The following is a 12779-nucleotide window of genomic DNA, read 5'->3' as shown; positions in this document are numbered from 1 at the left end:
CTTTACGCTCTTTACTCATACTAACTGCAGTCATACTAGCTAGTAGTAGTGTCTCCTTCCTGCGCCGTGCTGCACTGCGACTTCCAAGGTTCTTTTTCTGCAAGCACAGCGCAACTTTACAAAGCCCTAGGCTTACATACTACCTCTAACCCCGTCCTATCAAAATCTTTAACAGTCCCGTACCACCACTGTTGAAATACCGAGAAAGAGGCGCAGCGTTGGATAAACATCATGGCATTCCAGGATCCCATTCCATCCAATTCTACCTTGCGACCTATTGATGCACAATATGCAACTTGAGCCTCGCATTGTCTTACCATGCGATACTTTCTACAACTTTGTTTCTTCTCTACTTCGGAGTTTGTCCGTTCGACATGAGATGACATGTCGAATCTGTCGAATTTGTCAAACCAATTCCGATGAAGCCGTCAAAACTTCTCAAAAGAATTAATCATACTACCTAGGTATTCATACCTTGCATAGAGTTGTATCTTACATTTCAGCTGTCTTCGAACATCGAACGAGCAAATGGCATCGTGGCAATGAGTGGAGAATGGTGTCGATCGACCATTAAAACACCATTGACTTGCATGCCCACTCTGCCATCTCCAGCTGTCAGTCATCAATTGGGGGCCAATAATTGATAATGAGTCGAGAATACTCCGCCCCCTAACGGTCTACAATCCGCGGCACGGCTGACCTAAACCCTTTCGACAGTAGCGGTCTGGGTCTCTTCTCTCTAGTAGGGTTGACCAAGACCTAATCGATTCCTTTGCCCCCTCTCACCCTTCTTATCTTTCGTTTCTTGGAGGACTTTAAAGCACTTTTAAGGTATCCAGGACCCAAAGTGCAAAAGACCCCATATTCCGAGCGTGTGTCTTGCTCTTATTACGTACTAGATCTCTTGGGGTGGTGGACAAACCAAGACACGCAGGACCCGGTCAAGCGGTACCAGCCCTACGAATGGTAGCTTGTTTTTTTCAGGGATCTGCTCGCCTTAAAACGGTTGGATTGGCTTTGTTCTAGCCTCTCAGAAGCTGCTAAGTAGCGGGGGTCCCGGCTGGTGCTTCTAACTGGGATGAGGCTACACCCATGCCCGTAGCTGAACTGGAAGAGACAATAACTTGAACCTGGACCCTTTAATTTTTGCATTTCTCTTCATTTCACAATCCCTCCTTCGTCCTACTCTCTCATGCATACATATCCTATCCCTTAGTTACTCGAATCCGTCATCATTATATCTATTCATCAACTCATACCCGTAACAATCCCACTCTACAAACCCATCATCATCTTACTCTACCTATATTAGTTGGAACGCGGATCACTATTTCGAAGCCCTTTCTGACGGGCGACGAACCTCCCACCCCTAATGGTCTTTAACGACCCCCTCTCTTGCTCAGTGGGAGCACAACCGAGATAGCAGAACTTGTAACTCTGGATTTTTGGAATTTTGGAAAGACATTAATCAATTCACTGTTATTTGACCCGATGTGTTTCACTGTAAGTTGACATCATAACTTGACGCAGGATTTCCTTATTTACGTCATATTCGAATACGAGCTTTGCAGACAAATGCTGATAAACACATCAAAGATGCGGAAACGACCGACCGATGCGATCCCGAGGCACACCAACTCGATGCGTCGCCGCCTTACCTTGAATGCCGAACTTGGAACCAATTCGATTAAGGCTCTTAAACGAGCAATTGCCTTGGCTTCTTTTGTCGCGCCGACCGTCGTACATTTCCAAGGTGGAAAGGAGGTTTACCTTAGCGCTGCCATCCAACGACATTTCCGAAAATTATACGATTCAATACGTCGAGGAGAACCGACCCTATCCCGTGTTGCGTTTGCGAACTTCCTCGAGGGTGTACAAGGCGATACTAATCCGACATTAGAGGCTTTAACAGAAGAAAGGTATAATTTTGAGAGATTTCTTGAAGTATGGTGGCTCCAGTTTAGCCTTGAAGCAGAGAAGCCCGCGTCCCCTGAAATCAAGGACCTATCGAAACCTATTAGCAACTATTTCATTAGCAGTAGCCACAACACATATTTATCTGGTAATCAATTGGCCGGCCGAAGTACAGCAGACGCATACAGGCGCGTCTTGAGAAGAGGATGTCGATGTATAGAGATTGATGTGTGGAATGGCGATTCACAAAGCTCGACGCCGGACCATCCACGAGATGCATCTTTGAAACCGGTTTCGAGATTCGAACACGTTCGTCACCTTTCCGGCGGAAGTTTGCATACTGCAGCTGCTCATCTTAAGGGAACGGTAGAGGAGACAATCGAGAAGACGCGACAAAAGCTAGGTGTTGAGAAAGTCCACAGCCACAGTCCTAGATGCAGCAAATCTGAATTATCACCACCACCCTTTAGTCGTGAGATCGGTGGTAGCCTCGATCCCGCTGCTCTCTCTCGTGAGCTCGAAGGGGAACGTTCGTCCTTACGGTCCAGACCATCATTACCCCCAGATGAACCAATTGTGATGCATGGCTATACATTCACTGCACCTGTCGGGTTCCGTGAAGTGTGCAGAGCAATTCGCGAAGTTGGCTTCGAGACAAACAGCTTACCCATCATTGTGAGCCTAGAAGTACATGCCGACCAAGAGCAACAGGAAGCTATGGTAAAGATCATGAAGGAGGAGTGGGCGGGCGTGTTGATCGACAAGCATCACGAAACCTGTCCAAACGGCGTGATGCCAAAGTTAGAGGAATTGCGCAACAAGATACTCATCAAAGTCAAAAAGGCATCTTCATCGTTAGATCCGGGAACCATGTCAACGTTGGCTCCGAACCAGACAATTGACGACGAGGCATCTGGATCAGAAGACGATAGGCCTGTCCTCCCCAACGGCGCAAAAAAGCCAAAAGTGCCTATATGCGAAAGTCTAAGCTCTCTTGCTATATACACCCACAGCGAGCACTTTACGAACTTCGAGTCGCCTGCTGCCAAAAGTCCTTCGCACATCTTCTCAATAAGCGAGAATAAGATATTAGAGCTCGTGGTTTCAAAACACCATGAGCTATTTTCCCATAATCGCCATTATTTCATGCGTGCTTATCCCAAGGGCCTCCGTTGGGACTCATCTAATCCCGACCCCACACAATTTTGGCGCAAAGGTGTACAGATGGTGGCTATGAATTGGCAATCTTGGGATGAGGGCATGATGCTCAACGAAGCTATGTTTTCGGGTGAACACGGATGGGTGCTAAAGCCACCGGGTTATCGCAGCGAAGACGTGTGGCCGGGTCAGGAGGCTGATCTTCCTCACCACACTTCCCTGGATCTCATGATTACGATACTCGCCGGCCAGCATATTCCACTACCCGAGGGTATTGATAGCAGCAACTCTAGATCCTTGAGGCCTCTGGTGAAGTGTGAATTACATGTTGAAAAAGCGGAAGAACGACTTGGATCGTTCCTTGAAGGAACCAGTAAAGCGCGGGAATGCGACTATAAGCAGAAAACTGCGGCTGGAAAGTCGGATCACCCAGACTTCAGTTCTGTCAAAAACGATCTTCAATTCATGGGTGTCCAAAAGGTCATTGAAGAGCTCAGCTTTGTCAGGTAAGGATTTTACCACGCTTCTTTTTCCTCTTACATTCTACATTTTCTTCTAATTTCCTTCACTACAACCTCCCGCCGGAAGGGCGCTTACATACCCGTAACCAAGCGGTCGGGTTTTCATAATTCAGTTCATACAGCCAACAGCCAACGAACGACTTGTTCCGAGCCGGGGACGAGCCGGCGGCTGAACCTGCATATGCAACCAGCCGTTGAGCAACGGAAATGAGAAAGTGATATATGACAGCTTACCAACAGTTCTTAATGGTTCTTCACGGGAACGGACCGAGCCTTTTCAGCTCCCGGTTTCCAGCTTTGGCTCAGATTTCCCATCTCCAATTGCCCATATTCGCGTCTTGTTTATCGGTCGTGTAACATTTGCGGGTCCTCTCATAGTCTGTCATATCTTGGGGCGTTCCTGAAGATCCCGATTTGTCCACGAATCCTAGCTTACGAATATTCTATCTAGGTTCAAAGTCGAAGACGATGCGCCGCGGCTCGTATCACTCCGCGACCCTTCCGCTGGCTGGGCATGCATCCGTCTTGATCGATTAGCGACGGGTTACCGCTTTGTTCGCCTTTTCGACGCTAGTGGAAACAAGACCCAGGGAGTTCTCCTCATCCGTGTAGTTAAAAACTTCCATCGTTGACCCCGTTTCGCGTGGATGAGCGAAGTCGGAGGTTATAGCCAAACAGTCGTGCTCAGCACTGACGGGCGGGTTATAAGCCTGGCGGCTCACGGCCGCTGGCCGCGTGCGACCGCATCACCAAAGACCACGAGTCATATTTTTCCTTTCTCTCACAACATCCCGTTGCTCTATTCCCGAGCCCAAAAGCCACCCCTCACCTACCTACCTAATCACAACGACCACTCAATGAACCATGTATCAAAAAAAAAAAACCAGGGGGAATGGACAACCGGCGAAAAATCTGTGGCTGATTGCCATGGGGAAAACACGGGTTGGGCATCACAACATTTATTCTGATCGGCATATTTTTTTTCTTTCTCTTCTATCTCGGGTGTAACAGGACTAGGATATGGTTTGTCAGGCGTACAGCAGCTACAGTCCGGATGCTGCGAAAGGGAAAGGAGCCAGCATTATCAGATGAGACTTTTTTGATTTTTTTTTTCTCACGTATGACCGCAAGGATTCTTCGCGCTCTTTTTTTTTTTTTCTCTTCGTCAGTCATTTCTGTCTGATAGGAGTCGCATCGCATCGGCAGTATTTGGATAATTCCTTTTTCTAAGCCCGGGATTTTTTTTAGATCTGATTTTTTTGAAGTATTTATCATCGCATGATAGGGATACCCGGAACAACGAAACCATGTTCTTTTATCGTTTGGTTTGATGCGTCCCGTCTCGGGTTGGCTCGTGTCATATCGACAGACCAGACCAGACCCGGCGGGACAGATGGTTAGGTTGGCTTAGCTCTCGTTACTTCGCGGAGGATGAGGAGGAAGATGAGCAGGAGGGAGGGCGACACTTGGAGCGAGGGAGAGATAAGCAATGAATGGAAGGGAGCGGTAGTAATAGATTCGATAGGAGGAAATCGGTAGATACCTGAGATAAGAATCGCTACAGAGCCTCTTCCAGAACATGCGCCTGCTACGTCATGCGTGCTACGTGATCCGGGAATCGTCGCCTCAGCTTCGTCAGCTTGGAGGGCACTAGTTGCCTATCTCTATGCTTGTTTTGTGTTTCGTGTTCCATGTTCTGTGTTTCGTCGAGTCTATCTGCCTCAACTATCTAGATACTAGATACCTGGGGAGTACATGGCACGCTCGGCATACTCAAGACAGCTTAGACGACTTTGCGATCATGCGATTCTGTAGAACATGTTGCTGTTATTGGCGTATAAACGCTTTTGTGCTATTTTTCTCTGGATACATGGACTATATTCTGACTACCTAAACTGACTGACTGACTGGGTTGTTTCGAGATCGAGTATGGGGTATGCATGCATAAGCATGTAGGACTTTGCACGCCTCTAGCGTAGATGCCCATCCAAGGCCAGGGCTCGGGGTCGATTGCCAGAATTACCTACTAGGTTTTGCCATCTCGTCATAGGGGGTGAAGGCGACGGTATTCTAGGCTCGCGCGCTGTTTTTGGCCTTCCTCTCTCCCATTCTTCAAAGTTTAGGTTCCTAGTAACTTATCCGTAACATAGGTACGCACGTACTGCAATTGTCACGCCATATCGACACTTCGATCTCGGGATCCCTGGACGCGTCTGGGTATCGGGTCGTGCTGACCTCGTCAGCATCGATTCTTTTTCTGATGAATCCTCCCCTGCCGTAGAAAGGAGTGCATGATCGGGTGTGTAGATAGATGCCCGATGAACCTAGTACCTAGGTAGATAGGTAGATACCTGGGCAGATTTTCAAGATTCTGAGTTGTGATTAGATCGACGACTAGGTGGGTGAGATATCGATGCTGGATCGCATTTTCATACGGGCCTTACGCAGATATCGTACGAGGACGGCCGAGGAAACATGGGATCCATGTGTATGTGTTACGGGAACGTGCTAGTTGATGAGCTTAGTTGACGTTGATTTGACTACTAACGATACTAGTGATGGGTTGCGGTAGTAAGATGGTGAAAGTGAAGAGAATGATGGGCAGGGAAAGGAGCCCAGATCAATCTATAGACGTACGTACGACTTAGTTTCGAGGCTCGACGAGTCTAGCTTATGGTGGGGGGTTCGTAGATATCGCTGTCGCCGTATGTAGTTGACTTAATCGATGGTGTATGAAATCAAGTTTCCCGGATTCGAGATTTCAGGATTTGTACGAACGGGGTGGCAAATGGCGTTCATAATATGCAGTATATGGACAGTTTGTGATTACCACCTGACCACGTGGCCGGCCCAGCTGAGTGTCTCGACCGCAAGTGCGATTATCGGCTCCAAGAAGCCTTGTTTGAGTAAGAGTACTACCAGGCATTTGCCATATTGTTGAATGGGTGAGAAGTTTTGGCTCAAAGAACTAAATCAATTCCCGTCACACAGTCCACCTTAACAAGTTCCAGGTAAATTCAATACATCTATGACGTATAGGAGATGATTCCGGAATATGTGAACAAATTTGATAAATCCAATTTTTCACATAAGGTTCTTGGAGCTCCTAAGTATCAAAACAACTTACGGCTCGCTACTTATCACGCTTCTTGCATTTCCCTCCGTGATACCGGGGGAGTGAGATGCACGACCCGGTTGTTCTACGTGCGCGTAGATCTAGCTCATCGTGTTAGGTACTCGATAGTCGAATCCAGCGTTGAAGTTATAGATCTCAGTATATCAGCTCTAGATATAGATATCCGATGATATTAATTGTGGTGCATTTCTAGAAAGTTTAGCTGGTGAGGCTAACCCCATGCGCATCCACATTGTATCCGGATACTTAGGACATCGCTGGACTACTCCATTCGTATCCGAATCTGAATTCACCGTCTCATACAAGGGATGGCTGAGACGACGGGTGCACCCGTCGACCGTTAGAACCCTTACCCTGCAAGAGAGGGTGGTAGGACGGGAAGAATAGACGAGAGGTACAGTAGATACTATCGCTGTAGGTACCGTACCTACTAGCGTTCTGCAATGTATAATGCAAAATTGCATAATGCGCATAATGTATTATACCAATACCGCATAATGATTCTATTATACGTATAACGGAACGGAGAAACCTTTCGGCCCCATATATACTCCACATATACAGGGGTTATTCATATATCACATACAATTTTATTTCAAAATAGCTTCAAATGTTTCAATCAACCACCCTAATTATTAAAGAAATTATACAACCTCGAAAAAAATAGATACAAATCTGAAACAACCCTATTCAATTCTCAAGTGATCTAGTAATTGTCTATAGCTTTCTTATTCCATGCGATCGATTTATTCATCGGTAGAATTCAAAGAGATTTAGAAGGCGCGTTTGTACGTAGGTACCTACCTAGCTTGTTAGTTTTGATCTAATCTTGTCGATCACTTGGAAAGTCCTGTATATAGTAATTCTGCGCCCAGAAAGCGCGTTCAGAAAGAACTGAATTAGAGATCGTACTTAATAGATATCCTTTGATCAATTGAGGCATCGTATGTATTAGAAAAGGGAGAAAATCGTCGATTAGTGGAAGTTTTTGGCCTCGATACCACATTATACCGTTTATTATACACCTTTAGTATGGGTATAATGGTATAATGTGGGGTGTATAATATTATACCGTATAGTGCCCTCATTATACGTATAATGCAGAACCCTAGTACCTACCCATGCTTGGGCCGATTAGTAATCGCTTTGCTTTTTTTTTCGCAGTCTCTTGGTTTTTCTTGCATATTTCTTCTTCCCCTATGAAGTCGGAATTAAGCTATGGGTTCATATTGGGAAGATGTCATTCGTCAGGTAGTACGGGCAGCGCTAGGTACTAGGTAGGTAGGTAGGCAAACAAGCAGGTGCAGATGAGACCTGGCGTTCGTTGGGGCGTTTCCATTGCCGCTAGCTTAATCCATAGTCGACAGCTTAGCTTAGCTATGTCCACGAATGCCTCATAGATCAAGAAGGCCTAGGCGGCCTTCGATATAGGGGGATGGCTGTTGGTTATGCTTCTTGAATCAAGGGTCCTCCTTGTTCGTGCCAGTGTGTAAATGCATGGGAGCGACGACAAGGAGACCCTTTCCGTGTGGCGGGCCGCCCCCATTTCGGTGAAAGACAGAGGCGTTCAGAAACGGGGTCCTTCCACGTCATGAGGCTCACATAATGCCTGCTCCACCTCTATGATATTTCCCCCCCTTTTCTTTTAATTCGGTAGTAGTTCACCTGATCAGAACATATCTGCCCGAGCAACAATTCCAACTCTTTGTGCGCATGTAAGAATTTCGCTTATACTTGCCTAAGCGATTTGCGACTAACTGCCTACCCTCGTTTGTTTTGGGTGGCATCGAGTCTGGGGAAGTGTTTGAATTGTTCGAAGTCGGCAAGTATAATATCGACATGTTTCGGTAGATGCATATACATAGGTACCTACATATATGCTTCACATTAATGTGATATTCCTATATCGTGATTCGTTCCTGTATGTGAACATATTATATGTAGCTATTTCGTTGGTTGACGGACCCCAATCCGCCCCATGCCTGCTGGACGTGAATTATCACTATCCCTGGCATATTGCGAGTCGAACTTCGCGCTCACTGGTGCAGCAACGTTACGATGCGAGATCTCAGAGGATCTGGGCAGAGGGTAAACGTCAGTCGGCTTGTGAACCGACCACTCAGCAGCCTTCGTGTAACCAATAGGTGCTTCTTGTTATGTATCAGGCCTGGTTTCTAGAAACCAGGGGAACTCTAAAGACTTCTCAGGGTTGATCGACTGCTACGGTAACCGAATAGCCGAGCTAAGTGGTGGGATGGCCAGCCTTAAGGTTAATTGCTTTCGTCATGTCACTGGGCGAGATGGTGCCCCCCAGTCGCAATAGCTGACAGGTACGGTTTAGTATTTTTTTGACGCCTATTTCGGCATGAGTGAGATGGGGAGCGGGCCTCGGTGCGTGGCATTCGTCCCTGTCGTGGAGTTGATCACCGAAAGAAAACGTTGCTTTTGAACTTGTCGGCACCGCACTGGCCAGCGCCTCATGTCAAAGCGACCTTATATTTCACAAATCAAACTGCCTTGGCACATATGAGCTGAGACATCGTGAAGGATATCGACGGGAGTTATGTCATAGCTGGTCTAGGTTAACATTGCCATGGCTGAAAATGGATCCTGCAGGTAGGGACTTCTGTCGATGACAGCGGAATGGCGTGTTGTGGTAGTAATTTCTGTATTTCATCCAACCTCGTATTGGTTAGTAGTTTCTGTTATGAGTTAATTCGTGACAACACCCCGTGCTAACGGCTGACGAGATCTGCAAAGAGAAAGTCATCAAGAGAGACACTACCCAACGTGGTAGACAGCTGTCAGGACCGGTCCGAAGGCGGTACCACATTGTTTGTATGTCAATTTCCGTTAAGGCATAGAAGCTCAACGCTTTTTTCTCTGCTGTGTTACAATGTCTCAAGCCAGTTGCCGTTTGGCAGCGCGTATTTCTCACGTAGGGTGTTGTCTTGGACGCATGCCGCAACCGATAACCTGTCATTGCAGGCCGCGCTAATAGTTATGGCGCAGTCTAAGGAGGAAGGATTAGAATAACGCTACATGTCGGCTGTATCCGTCGATTTCGTCGTCATGGCTTCCTAGTCAGGGTTTCATTGGGAGATATTTACTACCTAGTCGGCTAGGCTGTAGCTGAGTCGGTATGGCAAATGACCTGAGGTTTAATGGCTAGAACACCATCGCCAAATAAGTCTATGTGTCCAAGAGCCGATGGCGGAATAGACATACCCCTATTGGAAGTGATGTCACATGCTTGGAAGCTGTTAGGCTGCACGTAGCTCGTGCCTTACTCTACAAATTAAGATATGACGTCCTTGGAGATGATAAAGTCGATGATATTGGTCGGGAGTTCCAGGCGTCCATTTTTAGTCGAGGGGGTAACCCTTGAGGAAGCGATTCAATGAGATGGTAGCTATTATCTTGAGGTCGGCAGTGGGGCATGATGCTCGAGACTAGGAACACGATCGTCGTCTCATTCGTCCCAGCGTAGTGGTTCCGTACGCCGTAGTCCTGCAAGTTCCCTTTGGTGTCGCCGAACCTTTGTAATGGAAAACAGGGATAAGGCCCAAACCCACGGACGGTGAACAGATCAAGTGGCGTCGTCAAGGATGCACCACGCCGGTATCAGTGAGCCCTTGAAATGTCTGTTTGCGGTTAGCCTTTATCGGCATGTCTTTTTGTATTAGCTAGTAAATAAATAAATAAATAAATATATGTATTTCGGTTGCTTTTCATTTTCAATACGATCCATTGCGTTCGGTAGCCGGTGCAGGTAAGCGAAATGTTAGAGCCTGCGCATTTCCGAATGTTGTTGTTGCTGCTGTTGCTGTTGCTGGTGCTTGGTGCTTGGTGCTGGTACCGCTGTTGATGTTGTCATTGCCGCTGCGACTGCGTGGCCGACGGCTGGGCGTAAGAATTGACATAGCGGAGCTTCAAATGTACGAAAAAGATCGGACGATTAATCTTAAGCTAGATGGGAATTGTTAGGAGAGCGAGTGTACGCATGCGCGTTGATTTGCGGTAGCGTTGTTAGCACACTAGCCTTACTTTCTTTGCTGATCGGCAGCGGAGTATTGAGCGCTAAGAGCTGACAGAGGTGACAGGTGTTAAGGATCCCGAAGTTGAATCTCAAGGCAAGCCGGGAGCGGTGATGCGATGCACGTCTTCGAAGTCCAATGACCTGATTAGTCTTGCGTGTGGAACCTAATTAGGGATCCGCTAGAGTTGCTGCATGCCATTTTGAATATCGCGATAGCCGAATTGCACGACTAATTGCTTGTCAAGCCTAGTTGCAGCTAGTCTAGGGGAGAGGGGAGGCATATTTTGGTGAGTTGTGACCTGTCACTTTTTTTGACCGCGACCAGACGATGCACAATACCGGGTTAAAGGCGCATCCGATATGATGAAACCTGCAAGGACCCCCCGCTAGCATAAACTCCGTTATGATGAATAACGGGGTCGCGCATGCAGAATGGCGAGACCACCATGATAGTAAGCGTTGAAGGTGAACACGGAGAATACGGTTTGCGGCTCTTGAACGAGTCGCTAAAAATCAATTTTGTAACATGCCAAAGCTCGACAGAGTAGCGCCCCGGTTATTGGCCATAGCACTAGATTCGAGCGCTGTTTGCCCTGAACGGTCTTGGCGGCGGCGGCGCCGTGAGAGCGATGCTGCGACCTCGACGAAGGACTACGAATCTTCGAGGCTCCCTATCCCGCCGTGTCAGCTAAGCCCGAGCCGTCGATCTCTAAAAACCCTGGCTAGTGGTCTTCTTTTAGTTGAAGACGTCCTCCCTGACTGCTTTTATTAGTTGAAAAATCAATCTAGATAGGCCTATGCATTGCCATTTTCTTGCCCAACGTTTCCCCTAAGCGGTCTAAGAAGTGTCAAATATGGGTGGATCGCCGGCTAAGCGGACGATCTTAGCAGCCAGAAAAGTTGCGAGTCGGTGGGCGGACAAGAGAAGGGGGCCAATGAATACGTGAACGCGAGAGATTGATACGCCGGGCTCAAGGATACTACCTCTTCAGAAACCATTCGCGGGACTCGCTCGGTTGAATGGGCTAGTATCCACCGGGAAAGGCTTCATGTATGCCAGCTCATGTGGTTACTTTGTGGGGCTCACGAGTCCGGTTCTGCATGTCGTGAGGAGGCCCTGAGGGTGACAGGCACAGAGAAGAAGACGCCAGAAGGAGTCGGCTCCGCGACATATGATAGACCCCCCTTGTCGGACGGGAGCAGGTATATAAAGTCAGCAGAGACATCGTTCGATCAAACTAGGCAGTGGCCCTACCAGAGTGACGACGAGGGGATGAGTTCGAAGACTCTTTAGGGTAGCTGTACCTAGCGGCAGTGATAAAACCTAAGGGGGGACCCCATTAATCGACTTTCTCCTTTAGGCAACGAGAGAGGGCTTCTTACCTAATGCCTGTAGCGTACTTACAACGTAATGAATTTTGAAGTTCCAAAGGTCGTCAATCGGGTTATTTCCCACCAGATATCAACCTGAACACCTCTGTATTGTATTATTCTCTCGACGAACACGTATGAGATCTGCCACTATAGACAGCACAACCGCATCTCCACAAAAGGAATGCAGTCCCGAGACACAAGACGGCCCAATTTGGTCTATGACGGTTTCTAAAAACGATAACAAATAATTGAGGATAAGAATAAAATAGTCATTTACCTGTTACCTGCCATCTGCGGAGGTAAACTTGGCGTGGTTGGTTGCAATAGGAGTCAGCTGTGGGACGGGGCCAAAAGCCACCACGACAAGATCACTCTAGGGACTCTAGACTTGGTGAGCAGCTCCGGCAAAGGGTAGCAATGATATCAACAATACTCGACAACGACGGAGTCGCGTCGATTTTGCAGCGGTAGTACGGGAAGAGTGACAGGGTCATCGGCGAATCGGCGTCTGCTTTTTACTTATGTTACGCTAGTTTTGCATTCAAGGGGAGACAGGGAGTTGAGAAAAAAACGTGCGTCGTGACGCGCATGGGATCGAATCAGGGTTCCAACGGCGCTGGAGGTTCTAGGAGCTTTT

The 12779-nt window shown here is 47.5% G+C and overlaps 1 protein-coding gene across 1 annotated transcript; it reads left to right on the top strand.

Moving 5' to 3' along the window:
• Positions 1-1322: 1322 nt before the first annotated feature.
• Positions 1323-4406, top strand: GGS22DRAFT_24838 (PLC-like phosphodiesterase). Its single transcript, XM_047966600.1, has 3 exons — positions 1323-1503; positions 1597-3578; positions 4045-4406. The coding sequence occupies exons 1-3, from the start codon at positions 1492-1494 to the stop codon at positions 4223-4225; spliced, it is 2175 nt and encodes a 724-aa protein (XP_047817548.1). The 5' UTR covers positions 1323-1491; the 3' UTR covers positions 4226-4406.
• Positions 4407-12779: the final 8373 nt, after the last annotated feature.

This window comes from Annulohypoxylon maeteangense (assembly GCF_022496945.1).
Source record: "Annulohypoxylon maeteangense strain CBS 123835 unplaced genomic scaffold GGS22scaffold_11, whole genome shotgun sequence".
Lineage (NCBI taxonomy): Eukaryota > Fungi > Ascomycota > Sordariomycetes > Xylariales > Hypoxylaceae > Annulohypoxylon > Annulohypoxylon maeteangense.
Note: the sequence above shows the minus strand (reverse complement) of the source record. Positions and strands in the feature narration are given on the sequence as shown.

Bases quoted from the DNA above. Each gene is read 5' to 3' on its own strand.
- GGS22DRAFT_24838 (XM_047966600.1), top strand. The intron at 3,579-4,044 runs GTAAGGATTTTA...TATTCTATCTAG, and splicing joins GAAGAGCTCAGCTTTGTCAG to GTTCAAAGTCGAAGACGATG.